The sequence below is a fragment of the Rhododendron vialii genome, chromosome 9a (assembly GCF_030253575.1).
Source record: "Rhododendron vialii isolate Sample 1 chromosome 9a, ASM3025357v1".
Classification (NCBI taxonomy): domain Eukaryota; kingdom Viridiplantae; phylum Streptophyta; class Magnoliopsida; order Ericales; family Ericaceae; genus Rhododendron; species Rhododendron vialii.
This window is the reverse complement of record NC_080565.1, coordinates 10,776,994-10,800,418: the sequence shown is the minus strand read 5'-3', so window position 1 is coordinate 10,800,418 and position 23,425 is coordinate 10,776,994. Positions and strand designations below refer to the sequence as shown.

Genomic DNA, 23,425 nt, shown 5'->3' with positions numbered 1-23,425 from the left:
AACAAACAAAAGTAAGAACAAAAAAGACTTCAAACCAAAGAACATAATCGTTGTTCCGCATCATTATTTTACTTATCTTTATTTCTTCCTAATTACCAACAAATTAAAAAATAGTTCGAGACTTTCAGTTAACGAAGAAGAATTTTTTTTTACAATATAACTTCAAAAAAATTGATTAAAACATTATTCATGCACATTATACCCCATAATAAATAACCCGGACCAACATGGTAAATAACACAACTAAAATTCATTTTCATTACATATCTCTCAAATACTACTTTTGCTGCAAAATTCATTCTGCACATATTATTCAAACACTCTACCATAGTCAAAATATATTCTGACCATAATGGAAAAATAAAAAGGCAAAAAAATTGAAAATAAAAAGCCAAAAAGTAAAAGGGTGTCCTTAGGAGAAGGGCGGTGCGTATATGTATATTTTGGGTTTCTAATAAGGACCTAAGTTAAGGACCTCATAGTTTGGAGCCTTTTGGATCATATTTTGATAATCCAAACCTTTCAACTTGTTTAAAACATGTTTTTAAGGGTTCTCGCGAGAAATTGGCTCAAAATATAGACGAAAAGTACTTGATCCTAATATTTTTTACATAGAACAGTTCCTGTCAAGCTTTATGAAAAATTATTTGGATCAAGCACTTTCCAATCATATTTTGAGCTGGTTTCTTACGGGTACCCTTAAAATCACGTTCTGAACACATTAATGCTTTGTTTGGTTTGTGTTTTGAAATTTTTTTTGAAAAATAGTAGGGGTAATAAGTGGAGAGAGATAGAGAGAGAAATGTTGGAAGTAGGGGGAATCTAAGGGGTATTTGTTTGAAAATGAAAGAAAACAAGGCATAAACGGTTCGGATGATCAAAGTTCAATCGGAAAATTGGACGTCCTTAACTTAACTCAATAAGAAATCCCTTATTGGTAGGGGTATATGTGTGTGTGTGTGTATATACTGATATACAGTCCACTTCCCGTAAGAACCACCTTAACTTAATAAAATGTGGACCACCTTTTCCCGATAGAAATTCGAACAGGAAATAAGAGAAATGGGCAGGTCCTTATTTTAACTAAAATAAGGACCTCCTCATTTGAAAATGATAATATATATATATATATCGGGGCGGTTCCGGGGACACCCAAAAAAATACCTAAAAAAATACCTCATAGTTCCCGATCAAATTTTGATAATCCGAGCCGCCCAATGTGATCAGAACGTGATTTTAAGGGCACCCAAGAGAAATCAGCAAAAAAAATGATCGGGAAGAGCTTGATTTGAACAGTTTCGAACAGTTTTTTATTGAACGGTTCAATTAAAAACTGCTCAAATCAAGCCTTTTCCGATCATTTTTTTTTGTTAATTTCTCGCGGGCACCTTTAAAATCACATTCTGCACACATTGAACGGTTCGGATCATAAAAATTTGATCGGTAACTATGAGTTTGAGATTTGGGGTGTTTTTTTGGGTGTCCCTTGAATCATCCTGTATATATATATATATACATATAGAGAAATTTTCAAGTGAGGGATCCCTCATTTTAACAAAATGAGGGACTTTCATTTTCCGATCAAATTTTGAAAATCTGAACCGTTCAATGTGTGCAGAACGTAATTTTAAGGGTCCCCTCAAGAAATCAGCAAAAAAAATGACCGGGAAGGGCGTCATTCGAGCAGTTTTTTTTGAACCGTTCAATGAAAACTGCTCAGATGAAGCTCTTTCCGGTCATTTTTTTGCTGATTTCTCACGGGGACCCTTAAAATCACGTTCTGATCACTTTGAGCGGCTCGGATCATCGAAATTCAATCGGGAAGGGGAGTCCCGCATTTTAATAAAATGAGGGATCCCTCACCGGAACCTAACTCTCTCTCTCTCTCTGTCTCTCTCTCTCTCTCTATATATATATATATATATATATATATATATATATATATAATCATTTTCAAATGAGGAGGTCCTTATTTTAGTTAAAATAAGGACCTCTCCATTCCTCCCATTTCCCGTTCGAATTTCGATGATCCGAGCCGCTCAATGTGTTCAGAACGTGATTTTAAGAGTATTCGCGAGGAATCAGCAAAAAAATGACCGGGAAAGGCTTCATCCAAACAATTTTTATTTGAACCGTTCGATAAAAAATAAACAAAAATTGCTCCGATGAAGCCTTTCCGGTCATTTTTTTTGGCCGATTACTGAAAGGTACCTTGAAAATCACGTTCTGAACACATTGAGTGGCTTGGATCATCGAAATTTTATCGGGAAAGGGAGGTCCTTATTTTATTAAGTTAAGGTGGTCCTTAGGAGAAGGGGACTCTCTCTCTCTCTCTCTCTCTCTCTCTCTCTCTCTCTCTCTATATATATATATATATATATATATATATATATATATGTTCCGGTGAGGGATCCCTTACTTTTTTAAAATGCGGGACTTTCCTTCCCGATTGAATTTCGATGATCCGAGCCGCTCAAAGTGATCAGAACGTGATTTTAAGGGTCCCCGCGAAAAATCAGCAAAAAAAAAAACCGGGAAGGGCTTCATCCGAGCAGTTTTCATTGAACGGTTCAAAAAAAACTGCTCGGATGAAGCCCTTCCCGGTCATTTTTTTTGTTGATTTCTCGCGGGGACCCTTAAAATCACGTTCTGCACACATTGAACGGTTCGGATTTTCAAAATTTGATCGGGAAATGAAAGTCCCTCATTTTAAAAAAATGAGGGATCCCTCACTTGATAATTTGTGTATATATATATGTTTCGGAGAAGTATCCCCTTATTTCTTTTGGAAAATTAACCATATATGGCACCATTACTCAACTTTTTGCACCTCTGGAGAAAATAACTTGCTTCTTATGAAATGAAAGTTACAACTAAATATGATTGACATTGTATTGTTAAATCCAACTTTTTATTTTTTGGAAATTTATTCTTGCACATTTTATCAAGTTTTATTGCACCTTGAGTGAAAATAACTTGCTCCCTATCAAAACCAACATAGTACCTATCAATGCAGTGGTATACTTGTCTATATACATTATGAATATCATGTTTGTGCAATTATTTTTTGTTTGGAAAATCTTGTCAAATAACACTCTGTGGTTACAGTAAATTTTTTTTTTTATGTTTGATATATTTTCTGAATTTTTGATAGGTTCTCGTATATTTTTTGATTAATCGTTCTTCTCAGTAGGAGGAGTCTAAAAAGTAAAAAAAAAATTATCAAAAAAAAAAAAGTCTACTTAAGACAAAATACCAAACAACTAGTATTTTTGTCTTTATTACTGTTTTATATGATTTTTTTCAACTTTGGTTCATATATATATATATATATATATACACACACTCACACACACACACACACACACACACACACACACACACACCCCTATCTATCTTATTCTTCTCATCGGGACGTTTGATTAATCGCAAAAATTATGATGAAAAGCTAAACAAACAATTAGTAAAAATAAAAAAGTCTATATATATATATATATATATATATATATATATATATATATATATATATATATATATATATATATATATATCAGACCAAAAATTCAGAGAGAACGAGGCTAAGAAGGGTGTTACCTTAGTCCTACTAGTTCGATTAACTAACAAAAGCTCACATAGAATATGAGTTTTGCAACGTCGTTGAATTTTTATAAGAAATTTGGTAACAACTGTAGAGTCTAACGTTAGGTCAAAACTAAACAAACAAAATATAAAAAGTAGTTAATGAAGTGAATTCTAAATTACTACACTTAGGTTGTAGGCAATGGATATAAAAATTATCACTTCTGAGAGTGTAAACAGAACACGATATTGATATCAATAAATCTTTTTCTCCTTTTGTATATATTTTAATTTTTTTCATTATGGAATTTGTTTGAACTAATGTATCATGTATTGAATTATAGGCTATTTGGATTGATGGATGCTAATATGGGCTGAGTGTTCAAACAAAACTTTAAATTAAAACTACTAGTAGTAAAAAAATTTGAGTGTGCAGCCACCGTTGCAAACAATAATTTTTATTTTTTTTAGGATTGCCTTCTTGGTTAATTTATTTTTTCTTTTTTCATCACCGATTCTTTCTTATTGTGTCTCCTAATTGTAGCAATATCTCTGTCACATTGTTTTGAATAAAATGTCCAAATTTGTTATTAATCATATTCTTTTAATTGAAAAGCCAACCAGTAATTAAGTCTGGTTCTTGTAAATCCAACAGTAAGATGCATCTTATATCATAAGACTAGCATATTGCACCTAAAGTCCGAGTTAAAATGCTAGATAGTGGAACAGAGCTTTTCTCAAAACTCAGGTAAGGCAGCGGCCAACACATGGAAGCTATCTTCAATCCAGATCAAAATTGACTCGTTTGCAGGTTGCCAACTTGATTGCTGCTAAAGGCAAAGGAAGTCATAAGGAAGTTTAGACCATTCTTGAACACATTCTGGTACTTTCTTCTGACCTCGGTTCTAAATTTCACAATTTAGTTGGCTTAGTAGGAGAGGTAACTGTTGTGCTCATTGGCTTGCCTGCAATATTAAGGATGATTCCTTTCCTCAGCCTCCCCTTGCATCTCTCAGTGATGAGTTCCCTATTTTGGACTACTCTGACTTATTGGCTACCTTAAAGCCCCTGAGCTCGAGGTCAATTTACACTTTCTGTGATAAGAGTCGAGCCTCCTTTAGCGATAGAGGGAAGTGAGGAAGAAGTTGATTTTCGGATCGCCTAATTCAATAGCTCATAGGTGGAAGCTCGAGGTCAATTTACACTCTGTGATAAGAGTCGAGCCTCCTTTAGCAATAGAGGGAAGTGAGGAAGAAGTTGATTTTCGGATCGCCTAATTCAATAGCTCATAGGTGGAGTCCACCCTTCGATGCAGCATAGTGAACTGTTGCAACAGGGTACTTGTTCCGAGAACAGGCTTCGCAGCTATGTAGAAGCTCCCCTTGTTTTCTACAAGGAAAAGAAAAAACCTGCAATTCACCACCCTAATGCAACATGCACCATGCCAGTAGTTTTGATAGTAAATTTCCCATAAGTTAAATCTCAAAGCATTGTAGAAAGCAGGTAATAGAATTCAACATATCATATGCTTGCCAAATATGAAATCTATATGATACAAAACAGAAAGGTATATGCCTCCCAAAAGATAAGTTTTTGCAATAGCTAGGACTGAATTGATCCAATGACTGATGTGTGTACCCACACTCTTTCAAATTTATTACAAAAATGCCATCAATTTTTTTCCCCGCCATCTCGACTTGAGTAGTGCCGTAGGCACGGGCAAAGCCTAGTCCAAATATTCACCAGCAGTCACATGCACATCCAAACACATACCAACTATATGGTTTATTATGCCAAAGGAATTATGAAATTTGTATCTTAGTCATAAGCGGTATCCAAACAAAAGCTCACTCTCGACATCCAAACCGCAACTATTAACACAATTTTCAGTTATCAAAGGAAATGGAAAACCAGTTATATAGACAACAGAAAGGATCCATCCAGTACAAAGTTAGACAAGATCTCCCAGCTGCTTAATCAAGTTCAATTTCTTCTCTTCTTCTTCTTCTCTTGTTGCTTCTCAGAGTTCTTCAGCTGCACAACAAGAAAAACTAGTCAGTATTGACACTATCCAACAAAAGATAAGGAAAAAATTATTATGAGCTCCTAATGCCATTTTTTCAGTTAAACCTGACTCACCATGATTATGAGGATCCGGACAAAAACAGCAGCAAAATCAGTGAAAAGGGTTAGAGCATGCTTCACATAGTCCAGATCCCCAAAGTGTGCCTTCTCAATTATATCTTGGGTATCCACCACAATGTAGCCCACGAACACCAAGAGCCCGAAGTACAACTGCAAAATAAATAAATAAATCATAAAGCAAAACAGTTACAATGCAATGCCCTGTTTTGAAACATATGAGACTGCCATAACAAAGTAAACATATTAGCAAGCGAAAACAATAAATATACCTCAAACTTGAAGAGAGTGGCAGAACCTCCGAACAAGGAGGATGCAAAGTGCAACCAGAACAAGATGGAGAGACCAGATGAAAGAAGACCACCAAGGTAAAGGTATTCCCTGCGCTTTGCCAACATGGCTGCTATTGAGAAACAACCAAAAGCCACAGCACATCCCACAAAAGCACTGACCAGAATGCTGCAAACCAAAAACTCAGTGTTAAAACAGTGATTGAAAAAATGATAAACGTCATGCACCGGGGAAAAAAAAAAAAAAAGAAGCAGCAATTTCTAGTCTTCACAACAATGCTGTGGGCATCAACAAACCCTTGAATTAAACCAAACATGACTTGTGGGGGTTGGTGGGGGGGGGGGGGGGGGGGGGGGGGGGGGGGTGTAAGAATCCACATGCTGCGACGCAGACAATAAATGAGAAAGCACTATAACTCCATCAGAACATGATGGAAGTTCATATCATGCAAATATCTAGTTCAGGATTGGAGTAATAACAAGGATAAGCTGATCAATAAAATAAGTAATAACGAGGATAATTCAATGATGATGATAACAGCAACAGCAGCGAGAGTGACACAATTAGTTAAGTATGATCTTCCACCCCCAGGGAGAGTACACAAAATGACAACAAAGTTTCATCTAGGGACTAGATCTCAAACAACACCTAGTGACCACAAATTGCAACTTGAACCAATGGAGAGTACACAAAACTAAGTTTCATCTTACCATGAACTGTAAAACAAAAAATTCCAGGGGAAAGTTACTTTTCAATAAATCACACAAGATAACTGAAAGCCGCAATATGGAAAAAGAAAAAGAAAAAAGACAATTATCTTCTTCCCATCAGAACTCCTGTCTCGCTCATGATGTTAGAAGCCAACAAAACCAAGACAGCAACAATTTCCTAAGACAAACCAACCACCCACCCACCAACCAAAAAACTAACACAAACCAAGAGAAAGAACACAGAACCATTCTCGAAATAGAAACAACTAGGGAACAGATTAAAGAAATAAAAGAGATGAAATAAATACTTGCCTTGGATCAATTTCAATAGCCAAATCAATCAAGGGACCAATTGAAGCCCCTTGCAAGAGTGCAGTGGCCATCAAGAGTGTGACTCTCTTTTGCTGCTTGAAGAAAGATAAAATTCAACATCGCGTGCATGACAAAAAAAGCAAAATGTAAAAGAAACTGAAATCAGAGTCTTACCTCTTCATATGGCGGGGTTGAAAGTAGCCAAACAATACTTCCCATGCAACCAAGGGTAGTAAGTAGGCCACCAATGTTCCAGAGGATATGCAAATAGGCTCCAACTGCCGAAGCAATCAGAGCACAACATAGCGTGAGATAAACCTGTAAAGCAACAAAGTAAACAATCAAAAATCAAAATAAAGAACGAGAAAACTCAAAAAAAAGCAGTAACATTAACCTGTAGAAGAAGAAAAGTAAAACTCTAAACAAACAAGGATGATCTCCACCAATAAGGACTTCAAATACCATTTTCTCCCCTTTTTTCTTTGTTTTCTTGTTTTGGGAAGTGGTGGTGGTGTACAAGCTGGAAAACCAGTGATGATGATAGCAAGACTATGACAGCATATGATCAAACCCTAGCCCACCACCCCCCTTTCCCCCCGAAACCAAACCAAACGAAAAGTCGCCCAATCGGGGACGGCTACATGAATTTGTTCTCCATTCAATCTCTGTCAAAAGCATTGGGTTCTGTGTTGTCCGAAAAACCTATATCTTTATCAACTATTGCATCTAAAGTCAACCAGAAAAACCCCGACAAACGCAGTAAAATTCAAATAAACACAACAAAGCTGAGTAAAAAAGTTGAAGAACCGCTCTAAACAATAACACAGAAAAGAAAACCATAAAACTCGAACATAAAGTGAAAAGAAAACGAGATCCCTAAACCATTGGATGGAAATCTACATCAGGTCTAATTCCCAAAAGATTTCGATCTGTTTGGCGGAGATTATGCGGTTTTCTAACTGGATGGCATAATGGACTTTGAACTTGGTAAACATGAAAAGTAAGAACCAAAAATCATAGGTCCTCTTCTTTTACAAGAATTAAGAACCTTAGGTGTTGTTTCTCTTAGCTTTTTTTGGGCTTTTTGAGTTTTGTCTTCGTTACAAAAATTCTGCATTTGTTAGTATTCCGCCTAATTTTTTTGGAGTATTGGTTCATCACAAGCTTTTTGGGCTTTATCTTTTGATTATTTTAAAAAATATTTGCGTAAAAATTGTAATTTTCTACTTTTTCCTATCATCTATTATCCACAAAAATTTGACACAAGACAAAACACGAATTTTTTCGAATAAGGACAAAACGCCCAAAAAACTAGGGGGAGGGGGGGAACTGTACAAAAGACCAAACAAATGCAATACCAGAATCGATTATCTAGAAGACCCTATAAGGCACGCAAACAAGGGAAAAAGGGTGGAATTCAGGAAACTAAAACTGGCAACAAAATACAAAACCCTAAATAAGCCCTAGGGATGGTGAGAAAGGGAGAGAGAATTAAAAATGGATCAATAAAATAAAAGCCTTATTCTTCATCATTTCCCATCTTTTCTAACCATTTCCCACTAATTTTACTTAATAAAACGACAAGTGATAGAAACTCCTTATTTGTGTATCCTTTCTCGTAATACAAAGGGGCAAAATTCCTTCCAAATCGACGAAACCAGAGCAAATTTGGGCCAGTTAACGCCAATTTCGTCCTTCTCACAATAAAATATATGAAGGAAAAGAAAAGGAACAGACAAAACAAACTAACAACGATTTGTCCTATCTTTTCGATCGAGATCGAGATCGAGAGAGAGAGAGAGACCTGTTTGAGATGAGTTTGGACGAGGGGAGAGATCTGACGGAAGTTCTTGAGAGAATCATAACTCCAACCGTTGCGAGAGGCCGACGATTGAGTTTCACCAAAGAACGACGAGAACGCTTCCATTTTTTCTTTCTTATTTTCCGAGAGAGGAGAGAAAGCGGAGGGCGATCAAATATGGAGTATCCAGAGGCTTCTCGGGTATTTATATCCCTAATAATAATATAAAAATAAACTACCCGTAAAAGATGTAGCAAGTTCCGCGAAGTTACTGGACGGCCGGCGAGCGAGTATCTTTTCTTATTCATATATACTTTTCTTTTTCTTTTCTTTTAAGTAATAAAGTCAATTCAATTACTACAGTACTATTCTTTTTTAATTTTACCCAACACTCTGATGACGAAACTACCGTGTATAACGTGTATCGGGTTAAGGCTCTGTTTCAAAAATCTTCTTAAAAAATAAGCATCTTATTTCACATTTTCAAACTCAAAAATAAAGTAAATGAAAAATAATTTTTTAATTTTTTTTACATCGTATAAAAGATCTCATCAAGATCTTCCAAACAAGATCCATATTGCATATTTTTAAATTTCAAAATAAACCTATAATTTTTTAGCTTGAAATTGCCTTCTTAAAAAATAAGGACTTATTTTTTGTTCCGGAACGGAGCCTAAGCTCCCCTCCATGCCTAATTTTTGTCTTTATTCTGAAATTCGATTAATGATCCGAACCATTCACCTTGTGGCCTAACAAATCAGTTTAAATGGACATAAATAAGTATATTATTATGTTTTTTAATAAGAAAATGTTTTTTTGCAGCAAGTTTCTTCCCAACTCTCTTTCAATGTCTGATTTTGTGAAGTTGTAATTCAATTTGTAAGTATTTTTATTTGGATTCATGGATGAGAGAGTGAAGGCCTTGGGTGAAATTTATAATTCCTACCAATAGCAGTGCTATGAATTTGATGTTCTTGGCTCTGTGCTTGTTTTGCTAGAAAAAAAAAAAAAAAAACTCACGAGCTATATAACATCATTGAAAAAAACCATGATGAAATTACTAATATAACATCAGTGAAAGAAAACATACTGAAAGAAAAAAAAATATTACAGATATATCATTCAAAAAAAATCCCCATGAGGGGATCAGGAGTAAGGCATCACATATGAAATTGCTGTAGATGAAATTCCTCACAAGTTCAACTTCTTCAGGATTCATCCATGATAAATTCCACTTCTTGACCGCTGCCACTATTACTTGCATAAAAAGTCTCGCTATAGTCCGTTCTATCTCTCTCTCTCTCGAAGGAAGATGGATTTGTGGTTATGGAACAAGTCTTCCAAGTCTTCGCATACTTTTCCATAGACCATATTTGTCTTGATTGGAAATTAAGGCAGAATTTTCTCTGAGAAAATAGACATGATAGAGTAGAATCCCTAAAAACAATACTCCGTATCACATATCATACGAAAGGGATTTTACTCATGAGGGAACTTCCCAACAATTTTGGAGGAAACATTTAGTACATTATTGTAACCAGAGCTCAAAGATTGCATTTGGTTGCCACGAAAAAAAGTGGGAATCATCAGTGCGCGCATAACGGAATTACCTTGTATGCATTGACGGTAGATTTTGATTGGAGCATACAACCAATTTTTGTTTATGGATAGCTGTTATATCATGGCCCTAAATGATGAGCAACACAAGTTATAAACCTTCCAAATTTAGTCAACAGGTAGATACCAATCTTAAGAAATAACTTCTCATTTGGAACAACTTCTGCTGATCCACCCTTTTTTTTCTTCCCTTATTTCTCAGTCTAACTTTTTGGTCTTCTGTTTCCCTTGTGAGGAGCCTGTTTTTTCTTAAGTCCTTTTGGCCGAATGGCAACAAAATTTTCCAAAGGAGCTTCATGTGGAGAGTCTTGTCCTTCATTAGTAGACTCATCCACATCTCGTTTGTTCTTTAAGATATCTTCAACCTTTTCAAACATCTCATTCATATAGCCAGCTACCAAGGCAGATGCCTCTTCACATTCTGCCGCTCAGGATGCAAGTTTTTACCAATTCAGGGCATAGCATTCTATATCTATTGGTAACCTTCAATTTATTGTCACCTTCAACCTCACATCCTTCAAAGTCATTCACGATTCCAGCCTTCGCATCTCGTGTCCATCTCTTTAGAATATATCTTTCCGGTATGAGCTTAATATCCATCACGTACAAAACCTTTAGAGCATGGCTGCACAATATTCCAACTGCCTCAAATTTACAACAACTGCAGGAAACAGTTTGTTCTGAACAGTTAATTGCCTAAGACTTTGTAAGTTTTAGGTTGACCAAGTATCGCAACGGTGTATTCACTTGTCGGCAAACCTTCATTGATACGGTCCTCTATATAAGTTGCTTGGTACACTTCATACTCAGCCTGAAATTTCTCAAATACTTTTGATGTGTACACTTCCCCAGCTTGTGTTAACATCGGCGTGTTCATCTTTTTGCGAGGTAACTTTTGCCTTAAGTTATACTCAGCTTTCAATTCATTGTACCGCTTTTTGTGGACCTCTCTTTCAAAATGTTCGAAAAATTGAGCTAAGTCGAGGTCTGATTTCAAGTAATGCCTTATATCAGCATTCAAACTTTCACTTAGCTGTGTAGTTTTACTACCAGCACAAAATGTACTTTTGACATAAGCTTTGGCCCATTTCTCTCTTACTTGAAAAGTAAGTTGTATCCAATTATTATCTTCAAGATCATACTTAGAGACCATGGCATCCCAAGCAGATAGGAATTCATCCTCTTCCAATATATCATTGATAAATGCATGAAGATGTCCTGCAAACTCAGAGCCGTCTTCTTTATACAAAAATATCCAAGATGTTTCATTGCATTTTGCCTCATATGCCACGTGCAAATTCAATGATATGTTTCTGGCATTACCAATGGGATGGCTTTTGCCATAGCGGCATCTTGATCAGTAAAAAGGGTCTTCGGCCTTTTACCGGACATGACAGTAAAAAAAGTGTTAAACAACCATCTATTCTAATATATAAAGGGAGAGCACCACTTTGGTGTCTCCCTTCTTGTCGTGTATTTTCATTTTCCAAAAATGCCCTCCAAAAGAAAGTTTTCACGTACTGCTCTTTAACCACCGAAAGGATTAACTGTCAGGTAATTGTGCAAAAGCAGTCTCACCCAACTGCATTAACTGACAAGTAATTGTGTAAAAGCAGTCTCACCCAACTGCCATACCCACGTTCCCCTCAAATTTATAGTTAAGTCGGAATTTACTTTCATAGTGAAACTAGACACCTTTCTCCTCTCTTTCTCTGAAAACCTAACTGAACGAATCTGTCTTCTATAAGGTAATAATTACTACCTCCGTCCCCATTTTAATGTTCAGTATTCCATTTTAGGCTATTTCTTAATACAAATTCAATCAGGTAAGGGCGCCCTTACCTTGTTAAGGTAAGGACCTCCCATTTTCCGATCGAATTTCGATGATCCGAGCCGCTCAATGTGTTTAGAACGTGATTTTAAGGGTACTCGCAAGAAATCGGCAAAAAAAATGATCGGGAAGGGCTTTATCCGAGCAGTTTTTGTTTGTTTTTTATCGAACGGTTCAAATAAAAACTGTTCGAATGAAGCCCTTCCTAATATTTTTTTTTGCTGATTTCTCGCGGGTACCCTTAAAATCACGTTCTGAACACATTGAACGGCTCGGATCATCGAAATTCTATCGGGAAAAGGGAGAAAAAGGGAAGCCCTTACCTTAATTAGGTAAGGGCGCCCTTACCTGAAGGGGACTGTCTCTTAATAAGTGTCTATTTTATAAAGTTAGTAAATAAAAGTTGGTATATTTTCCATTTTGCCTCTAAAATTATATTCCATTTTGGAAAATTAGTGAGTAAAAATGTAATAATGATGTCTCTATAGAAGGTAAGTAGGGAAAATAGAGGTAAAAATTGATGTGAAAGATTTAATGATGATGTTTTTTAATAAGTTGGAGTTATGAAACGGGACACTTAAAAAAGGACTGAGGGAGTACTTTTTTCGCTCTTCCTTTATTTGTTTTTTTTTTTAGTTCTTTTTGTTTTCTGTATACTTCACAAGTAGGAGTAGTCAAGCTTTTTTAATTTTTTTAAATAGCGACAAATCAAAGAAAGTTGTAAGAGGCTATACTGCCACACAGTCTCCTACTGCAAGGTATCTCATCTTCTCTCTTTGCCTTTTGTTTTCAATTGCTAGTTTGGAAACCCTATAGATGCACCTAGAGCGTGTAGTGCAGATCACAGTAGTTCAAAAGTGTTTTATGGGAAAGTTTTATTTTAAATTCAGACCGTTGAAAGCACGTTTGGACAGCTGTGATCTGCCCTACAAAGATTTGCCTGGCTTCTCCTTTTTTACTTGGCTTCTCCTTTTTTACTTTCCTTTACACTGGATTTATCTTTCTGGCCACAAAACAAGAGGAATTAAACTCTATATATGTAATTAGTTGTTTTGTAGAAAACCCCCCACAAATTGATGAAACTGGAAATTGAATTCTATAAATTGGAACCATTCGGTTTTGTTTGATCGAATTCTTATAAATTTTGTCAAAATTTGACTTGCACACGCATCGCCCTGGCCTTGAGTTATTCAATTATTAAGACACAACCACACCACCATTTTGACACATCATTAATATAAGAAATAAAAAGCAGGGCAGGAAATTAAAATTTTGTAAATACACAAACTAAGTCTCTCATCTTGGATTTGCATGAAATATGTGTCTGTTTCCGTCTTTGATTATAGAATGAATCAAATAGTCATCCAATGGGACACCAAAAGGATGACCTCATTAGCCATGTTTTCAGTTTTGTTATACGACTATGGGCCGGGCACACGCAATGAGTGTGCATGTCGAATCCCGTTTATTGTTTGATTGATTGAACATTGACAAAAAATAATAAGAGAGATTTGACTTGCACACGCATCGCGTGTGCCCGTCCTCTAGTTCGAATGAAGCAGCAGTCTCATCATATAGAAGAGCAGCACCAAATACAATTGTCTCTCTGTGATGATTAAATCCAGTAAAAATGCAAGTGGGGCTGGCAGTACTCTTTATTCATTCTGTAGGTTGTATCAAAACTTAGAACATCACCGAAATGGCTGTAATCGATAATCATCTTTGCATCTGCCCAAAATATTAAATTAAGATACAGACAATATCAACAAAAATCGAATCACTGCACAGAAAAAATCATAATTACACACCAAGCATCTACTAGCTAGATAGACTTCACTGAGACCTTTTATTTCGAGTAGAAGGATCATTGATATGCCTTCCACACACCGAGAAGGCTTGAATCCCATTCTCAATCTCCAGAAGAATATATATACAAGGCAAATTGTGGGGGCGTGACTTCTTTGTGATCCTTCTCGTGTAGCTGTTCGCACGTGAGATGGCGTCGATCTTGATGTACCTGCAGAACCGGAGGTGGTTGTTCCTCCGGGAAGAAGCTCCGACGAACTAGTCAGTAGGTGGAGAAGAGAAGAAGAAGTTTAATGAGAGAATATCTTAGAAGAGAGAAGAATGCTGTTGCTTTTTCAGTCCAGAGAGAGTCCCCTTCTTAGTGGTGTTGCTCTTCTATTTATAGGCAAAGAGATGGAATGCTGAGCAAGTTGGTCATACTTTCCACGTGTCACGTTCTGCTCGGTTGGCGCCTTCTAGCAGGGCCATTTAATGAACACCACTTTCCTAGTCTTTCAGAGCCACATGGGTTGATGTCAGAAAGGTCACATCATCCAGAGATGTCACTTCGAATATCAGAAAAGACAACTTACTTATCAGTAGATATTTATGGAAGGTTCCACAATCGTCTAAGCTCGGCGGGACCCACTTCCGCCCTACGAATTATCCGAGCGTAGGATGTCCCTACCGAAGAAAAACCTAGCCGAACAAGCGGATGTTCCCACCCGTGTGATTGATGAGACCCCGAGCGAACTCAAGTGTCGTATGTTCGGATAAAGCTTGTAACGTTCGGTGAAGTATTCGTGGTTCCGAAGATATTTACAGGTGAACTGACATAGCTTAGATGATGGGTCAAACAGCGTGTGAACCCTCATTCCCCCTTTCTGGACCTTGTGACCCCTTCGGATATTTCGGCCCCTTACACAAACCGATGAACTTGTGCTCTTAGAAATCTACGTACCCGATTACGTATACAACAAGTTATCCCTACCACTTCTCCTTTCAAACACGAGTCGCTAAGCATTGGCATATACAAAGCGGAAGGCTAACCTGTACATAGTTGATTTTTTTTTTGGGTCTAATCCTCTCTCCTTCTCCCTTACATTTACTTCAGTCAACACAAACCAAAGCCTCTGATCAAAATCGAAAATAAATGTAGCTACAGATGCAAGAATACCAAAATTACTAGCTTCAAGTCTTCATGAAAATCCGAGTGCTTTTACCTCAATTATCTTTAACTGACTGAATCTGGGCAAACCGTGGCCTATACGCCAAGTCATAAACAAATGGAAAAATAATCTGGAGAGAGAGAGAGAGAGAGAGAGAGAGAGAGAGAGAGAGAGAGAGAGAGAATGATAACATAAGTTACTTGTACAGCACAAATAAGAGGGTAAGCAACTAGAACATGAAACATAACGAAAAACAAAAAAGTCTTGGAACACAACTTTGAAATGCAACTCCGAACACAACTACGTTTGTGTTGTTTGACACATGGAGACTCATATTTATCAAACAGTTCCGGACACAGCTGCGACCAGAGTTGTATTTTAAAATTGTGTATGAAACATTGAAAAAAATATAAGTCACGCTCATGAGGTGACTAACTCAGGACCTAATTAAGTCCAAAAATCACATATACGTACCCAATAGATTAATCAAGGAAAAACTCTGAATACCCTCGTTAGCGAAAACAACAATACCATCGTTCCCAAAATCAACGACAAAAAAAATAGAGAACCCGAGTTGCACACCGTATCAACTGGCCTTATTTTGTTCAGGGCGTTCAAAGATTGTTTCGGTGTGGTTTCTCTCGCTTAGGTTTTTTTGATTGGTTCCTTGTCTTCCATTGGGTGTGGTTCTCGGGTAGCGTTTTCACCGATGTGCCCTTGATCCTTTAAATGTTTGTAATCTTTTTCAAAGATTTATAAAAAAAAACTGGCCTTACACAAGGTACGGCCTTCTCCAAACCATTCTCCCTGGATGAAAATAGTAAATGTGGTTTACAAGCCCCATGTGTGTAAATTTATTGGGATTCGCGAAAAGAAAAGGAAGGCTTTTAGCCTTCAATTACAGCTTAATGTATATCACAAGAACTCATCTTAAAATGAAACTTACGCTGCCCCAGTCAACCAGAATTATACGAAAAACTCGTTTTAACAACAGCAATAAGATGAATTCTACACCGATCCAGAGCTTTAAGGGTTATGTAAGCTAAAAACAATCAAATAATTTTGGGCCCGTATTTTCCCTTTCCCCAACTGTATGGTCAGGGGCTTTAGTGAAATCAAACATCCCCATTAATCAAGGGGTCCACCCAGTCCCCATCTCCCCTGTTGGAACAAACAAATCGATAGCATATGTTTAAATAAATAAATAAATAACTATACTCTCATTAATTCGCACATGCATATGCCCGATTTGCGATTTTCTGAAGTAAATTAGTTTTCCATATATAAAAGGTACTAAGTAGTTGAGAGGAACCAGTCTAGTACATTGACAACATGATTCATCAAAAAGAAGCAGCAAAACCAACGAACATAACTAATTTCCAAACATAGAGTGAAATCGCAACTCCTAAAAACCCTAGAACTCTAGCAAAACCAATCTAATTTCTAAAGCGGAAGAGGGGTATTCACGCAAGGTAATTGAAGGGCTCAGTGCTAAAGGCGATGAGAGCAAGTGGAGAACGAGCCGTCGCCCGCAAGAGTTCAACGCATAAATCGTTTTTGTGTTTTTGCAGAACGGATGAGAGTGAGAGAGCTAAAGGAGATGGGTCTTTGTTAGTAGGTCTGTCAATGGACCGGATCTGATCCGAAAAATCCAATCCGAATTCGATAACGTCGATCCGATAATCCGAATCCGGTAATTTAAATTCGGATCGGATCGGATTAAATCCGTTATCAATCCGAATCTGAACTTTATTTTTTTTAATTTTTTTTAAAAAACAGTAAATTTTTTTTTGAAAAAAAATGTTTAAGAAGTTGTTTTTTTATTTTTTTATTTTTTTTGGAAAATAAATTTTTTTTGAAAAAAAATATTTTTTTTTTGCTAAAATTTTTGAAGTAAAAAAGTTGTGAATTGATTCGGATTTTCGAATCGGATCCGAATTACCACTATCGGATTTGAGTCTTATTGGATTCGGATTTGTCGAATCCGGCCTATTGACAGGCCTATTTGTTAGTCATGGAAAAAATTGTGGGGAAATTGCGTGGGAAAAAATTGGGGGAAATACTATTCCACATGCTTATGGTGGTAAATTAAACCCAAATTCATTAATCAACACAATCCATCAACTAAAAAATAGACCCAATCCAGTCCATTTATTAATTGGGTCAGAATGGGTCCAATCAATATAACACATTTATTAATTGGTTTTAATTTGATCAATTTAAATGATCCAATAAATCATGAACATAACCCAACTAAAAAATTAAAAGAGGAATACACGGAATCCCCCAAATGACGTCACGTGAATCCCCTCTCTCTCTCTCTCTCTCTCTCTCTCATCTTCTGTGTTTTCTTCTCCAAGTGCGCTCTCCCCCCCTCCCTCTTCTTCTGCGTTTTCGGCCTAGTTCGGCTAAATAATTTATCCTGGATTATTTTGTCTTTATTAAAAAAATTCACATTTGTTAAGTTTTCGTCAATTTTTTGAAGATTATTGCTTTTCGTCAATTCACATTTATTGTTTCAAAATTTTATTTTTTATGAATAAAGACTAAAAAAATGGCTTATTGACTTATTTTGTCTTTATTCAAAAAAATTGAGTTTCGGTTATAATTTTTTACTTTTTAGATTTCTTTCGTCATGACGAAGCAATAATTCTTAAAAAATTTGACAAAAAAAAAAATACAAGAAATTTTTGAATAAAGAAAAAATAATCCATGGTGGATTATTTAGCCGAACAACCCGCAAGTGCTAAAGTATAGTGATGCAATGCCCCATACTAAAAATCTGCTCCCGTAATCCCCCATCTACCATGGTCATCAGGCAATACAGAAAAGTCGAATCAAATATCAAGAACCCATATAAATCTATGCTTGACTTACGTGACTCATCAATTAGTAAACTAGAGTGAATCTCATGAACCCAAGACAGAGATCAAATTCTTGTCATATTTTTTTCCCTTTAATTGCTCTAGTCCCTCTTTGATTATTGTTGCTGCTCATGTCTTCTTGTAAGTTGAGGGGTGAGTTGGAGGATGGAACTTGGAGAAGAAAACGAAATAGAAGAATAGAGAGAGAGAGACCAACAAGTGGGGAATTCCCGTGAATACGAGAGAGAGAGAGAGAGAGAGAGAGAGAGAGAGAGAGAGAGAGAGAGAGCAACAAGGGGAGAATTCCCGTGAACACAAATGCGCAATTTAAATACACCCCAAAACGCAAAAGAAATATTTTGGTCATTTTAGTAGTAGAGGGATAGTACAGCAATTTTATAGGGGTATTTTAGTCATTTAAATTCACAGAGGTAATATGGTCATTTTAGTGTACATTAGTATTTTAGTCATTTTAAATTTTAGTATATAGTATGTAATTGGGTTAATAGGCAGGTCGGGATTGGTTTTAGATAAATGGGTCAGGTTGGTATGGGTAATTGAACGCACAATTAATGGGTCTAAATGAATCAATAACTCATTAAAGACACAACCCACTTATAACTTACCTAATTTGGCCCAAATCTACTCATTTGACACTCCTGAAATAGCCAAATTTAGCAACCTCTTAGCAACTCATTAATTTATAACTAAATTTAGTTGTCCACACATTTTCTCAATCAAGTATACCATTATTACACAAAATCTTCTCTCTCTTCCATTTTCAACATGTTTCTAAGAAAAATACTTTTAAAAACAGATTTTTTTTTTGTAATTTTTTTTATTAAGACTTTTTTTCAAAAACTTCAGTTTTTTTATTGAAACTTTTTTTCAAAAATTGTTCTTTTTTTTTTTGCAAAAACTTTTTTTTAAAAAACTTTTTCCCGAAAACTATTTTTTTAAATTAAAATTTTTAAAAAACTATTTTCTCTTTTTCTAATAACCTGTGTTTATAAGTTTGAAACTATTTTAAAAAAATTGTTCTCTATGTCACAATTTTTAAATTTTTATAATTTGAAAATGTGATGTGATAGGTTTTGGTTATTCAATTTTGATTGTGCCATTTTGGACCTCTGCACAACAACCTCTTAAATGAATAACCAAAAAATAATGTGTCAACTTTTGATTATTAACTTTTAGTTATTCCACTACAGATGCTCTTACAAAGGAAATTAAATCCAAAGGAACATAGAAATGATCAATCTCAAAACAACCCGACAACAAAGACATGAACAAATTACAACAGAGTAGGAGAGTTTTCTAATGCATCTAGACATATGAAAGGGAAAGAAATAGGGAGAAAACTAGTTGTACCATAAAAATGGGCCTATTTTTACCATTGATTCTCAAAATATTAGCAAAATGTCAATTTGGGCCCAAGTATACAAATTGCATCTATTGCATCCTTGACATTTACGATGCACGTTTAAATGGTTCCCGAAACTAACTCCATCCAAATTGACCGTCAAATGCATGGGTATTTGTAGAACTTAGCTACAAGTCATCTCACCTTTAATTTCCAAACCTCTATCCTAACCCTACCAAAAACCTAGCCATCACCTAAACCTACTGCCCCCGCCGCTCGAGTGATTGGAGATGATGATGGCGATAATGTGCCTACAATATGGTCACCGATTCCGGAAGCTCATTCATTGTTGCAGTGCTGAAAAATTAGCCTCACAAAATCAAACACCCACCACTACAAACCTCCGAGATTGGTAGCTCACCACTACGAGCACCGCCACATAGGGCTGCTCAAAACATCCGTTGAACCGTGAAACCGGTCCGAACCGAATCGATCCGTACCTTTTGAATTTTGTCTGTGGATTAATGGTTCAGACATGGATTGAAAAATTAGAAAACCGTGACTCGCAGTTCGCCACGGATTTTCATTACGAACCGTGGATTAACCAAACCGGACCATGAGATATTTATTTTATATAAATAATATATATGTGTGTATTTATATAATAAATTATTAGTAATGTTAACACTTTTTTCCACCAATTTTAGTATTTTATCTTACTAATGGAATATAGTGTAGATGTACGTAAAATATAGGGAGTAAATCGAAGTTTTTTCATATAAATTATGGGTAATCCTAGTTGAGTTTCAGTAGTTCGTTTCTTTTCCGGTTCTTTTATGTTATGTAATGTACTACAATGATACAATCCTACTAGTGTTTTAGATTCTTTTGGATTTGATTTCTGAAGTAAGCCTTTAGTAGTTTATGTAATAAGTACTTTCTGGTGGTGTTAAACTTAATTCTAAATGTAGCCTTCTTCCTTTTTATTGTGGGATATATGCTTGAACTTTATTTTTGCTAAAATCCGTGGACAAAACCGTAACCGATCTGCGAGTCACGGATCCGATTGGCACCGGACTGTAGGACTTTTGGTCCGGACACAGATTTCATTTTGTTAAAACCGTGACTAGCGGTTTGGTCCTCAGATTCCTAGAAATCCGAACCGAACTGCGAACAGCCCTACCGCCACATATTGTCAGAGGCACTGAAACAAACACAAATAACACCCCAATACACCCAATCTCGGGTGTTTCGCATGTTTTTGGTAACCAAAATATTTGTAGCGATATTTTTTTTTTTTTTTGGGTTTCGCATTGGTTCGTGAAAATACAAGCCAAATTGGACTTTGTGATTTTTTGTCATGTCAAAAGAAAATAAAACCTTTTCAAAAAAAGAAGAAGAAATAAAATAAAACAATGACAGTGAAGTATGTTTGGTTGGGCCTTTAGCCAATGATCACCAGCGAGCATCTATTTGGCTTCACCCCTGAATATTCCCTTCGAACATCATTATGATTTTGACACTCCAAAAATTGATGGAGGAGCTTCAAACGACTTTACACGATGAAGTACTCTCTCCAAATTTGAGTCGCCGTAATTACTCTAGAGCAAATGCTACTTTCACAATTTCAAAACACAAATTCTAAACAAATTGTGTCCAAACTAGTGTTGGATGTACATGAATCCACATGCATCCAACGATTCTGGAAACAATCGTGTCCGAAATTGTGTTTTATAGTCGTAATCCTAGACATTTTGATTACTGATGATTGGTTATAAAGAGGAAACCAAGTGTGTTACTCTACTGAATTAAGTGTTGGATACTTCTTCCGTTCCAAATTCTTGGTCTTTTTTTCATTTTTTTGGTCACTCAAACAATTGTCTGTATCTCACAATCTATAAACTTTTTTACGATTTCGAAAACTTTGTTTAATAAAATTATATGAGATCTATCAAACAAGATACATATTTGATATAAAAAACCATTATAAATTAAAAAGATATAGCCAATTATTTGAGTGACACAAATAGTAATAGTAAAAGAGTATCAAGAATTTGGGAAGGATGGAGTAATATTTTAGGATATGGTATTTTATTTGGAGTGTGAATGTAATTAATTGACTTTTGATTTGGAGTCATGTCTTTTTAGTGATACTTGTTCATGGTGAACATATCTTTAATAAACAGAGGTGTCCCTTCACGTGGGTCTATATATATTGCATTCTTTATTTATTTCTATTTTTTTTTTGTCAATCGATAGAAGATATTATTTACATCATCATATATGAAATACTGGAAAGTACAAATCTGGGATACTACATCAACGGTGAGAGTTCACGAGACAACTAAGTTCAACAACTCAACTAATACAAGAAATAGCTCATTAGAGCATCAGTAGTGAAATAAGCAAATGAGAATAATCAAAACATGCCAAATCAAATTTTGATTATTCATTTAGAGGTTGCTAAAGTTAACAATGTCAAATCCCACATTGATTATTTTTTGCCCATAATCAAAATCAATGGGCCCTCCAAACTTTTTCCCTTCATTTCACTCATATTTTTTGAAAATTCGGTTTTTGAAGGAAAAAAACAGTTTATGTTAGAAACAGTTCAAAAAAAGTAATTTTTCGAACCAAAAAACAGTTTTTCAAAAAACACACTTTGTTCACTTAAAAACTATAAATACAATTTCGAGAAATTTTGAAAGAATTGTATTTACACAAATAATTTTGAAAATTTAAAAACTATAAATACAGTTTTTTAAAAACAGATTTTGTGTAAAAAATAGTTTTTTTGAAAAACACACTTTATTTACTTACAGTTTTTAAAATTTTTGAAAAAATTGTTTTTTGTAAAAAAAAAGTTTCTGAAAAAAAAAACAGAAAAAAAATCTAAAAGTTACAGTTTTTTAACATTATTTATTGAAAACATTGTTGAGAGATAGAATGTTTTTGTGTAATGTTGGTGTACTTGATTAAGAGATAAAATTTGGTTATTGACAAAATATTGCTAGTTTTTATTATTGAAGAGCCAAAATTTGATGAGTTGTTAAGAGGTTGCTAGGTTTGGTTATTCCAATGTGAACACTTTTTTGATCCAACATTGCTAACTTTGATAATTTTTTGTTTTGCTTATTCCACTGTGGATGCTCTTATAGGGTAGAAATAACCCATACGCAAGTTGGGGGGGATTCGAACTTCTGATCTCTTAGTAAGATACAAAAGTCCTGACTAACTGAGTCATCCCCAGTTGGTTTCTAATACTTTCATTAAGTCAGAGATTTTTTATTTGAGAGAGTACAAACACAAGTTTAGTTCACCAAACCCATCGATTGTAGTGTTGTTTAAGGTGTTCGATCAAGTAGTGCATGTAGATAGACGTCCATATAAATCGTAAGCGCCGTAGCGGGGACGAATCTATTAAGTACAAAGTGCCACACGTACTCATCTTAATCACCATGTTATTTCCATCAATTTCCATCATATTTTGTAACATTAAGAACCAAAAATTCTAAACAAAACTCAAATACTGTGGGTCAATTGATGGGGCCGGATAGCTACACGTTTGATAAACCTCTAGGGGGTTGGGATTGGATTATCCATCCCATGGGATTATTAATACTGTGTTTGGTAATTCAGAATGGGTTGGTGTAGACACCCCAATCTGGGCCTCCGAATAATCTTTAAGTTCCCCGATGATGAAATAAAGGAAACAATACCTTTGAGAGCTTGAATAAAGGACTCCCTCAGCCCAAAAATCCAGAATTGAAACTAAAAAAACCCAAAAGCCCAGATAAATCCAAAAGCCCAGAATTGAACCTTTAGTACCGCGCGGTGTAATAAAATTGATTACACCGTATGAGGTCATGAGGTTAACCGCACAGCATTTTTGGAAAAGTTCTGACTGGCTCAGGAAGCTGTCGGCCACGCCCACTTGTGCCACAGCTACAAAATGGCTTAG

The 23,425-nt window shown here is 35.7% G+C and overlaps 2 protein-coding genes and 2 long non-coding RNA genes across 5 annotated transcripts; 1 reads left to right on the top strand and 3 right to left on the bottom strand.

The window, feature by feature from the left end:
• Nucleotides 1-5,347: 5,347 nt before the first annotated feature.
• LOC131299445 (bax inhibitor 1-like) lies at nucleotides 5,348-9,143 on the bottom strand. Of its 2 annotated transcripts, none has more exons than XM_058325001.1 (6): nucleotides 8,839-9,143; nucleotides 7,209-7,352; nucleotides 7,035-7,126; nucleotides 5,994-6,180; nucleotides 5,719-5,874; nucleotides 5,348-5,613 (listed from the first exon to the last, which is right to left on the bottom strand). In XM_058325001.1, the coding sequence occupies exons 1-6, from the start codon at nucleotides 8,959-8,961 to the stop codon at nucleotides 5,563-5,565; spliced, it is 753 nt and encodes a 250-aa protein (XP_058180984.1). In that variant the 5' UTR covers nucleotides 8,962-9,143; the 3' UTR covers nucleotides 5,348-5,562. The 2 variants fall into 2 exon arrangements, with proteins under 2 accessions (XP_058180984.1, XP_058180983.1); XM_058325000.1 differs by having other exon boundaries at nucleotides 7,035-7,129; nucleotides 8,839-9,025.
• Nucleotides 6,174-6,624, top strand: LOC131299460 (uncharacterized). Its single transcript, XR_009190779.1, has 2 exons — nucleotides 6,174-6,343; nucleotides 6,383-6,624. It is a non-coding gene; the product is annotated as an uncharacterized LOC131299460 (long non-coding RNA).
• A 1,512-nt stretch (nucleotides 9,144-10,655) lies between the features above and the next one.
• LOC131299604 (protein FAR1-RELATED SEQUENCE 5-like) lies at nucleotides 10,656-11,844 on the bottom strand. Its single transcript, XM_058325190.1, has 4 exons — nucleotides 11,776-11,844; nucleotides 11,212-11,731; nucleotides 10,953-11,093; nucleotides 10,656-10,873 (listed from the first exon to the last, which is right to left on the bottom strand). Exons 1-4 carry the CDS (start codon nucleotides 11,842-11,844, stop codon nucleotides 10,656-10,658), a joined length of 948 nt encoding a protein of 315 aa, XP_058181173.1.
• A 1,137-nt stretch (nucleotides 11,845-12,981) lies between these two features.
• LOC131299463 (uncharacterized) lies at nucleotides 12,982-13,787 on the bottom strand. The gene is made up of 2 exons (XR_009190782.1): nucleotides 13,451-13,787; nucleotides 12,982-13,197 (listed from the first exon to the last, which is right to left on the bottom strand). It is a non-coding gene; the product is annotated as an uncharacterized LOC131299463 (long non-coding RNA).
• Between the last annotated feature and the right edge of the window lie 9,638 nt (nucleotides 13,788-23,425).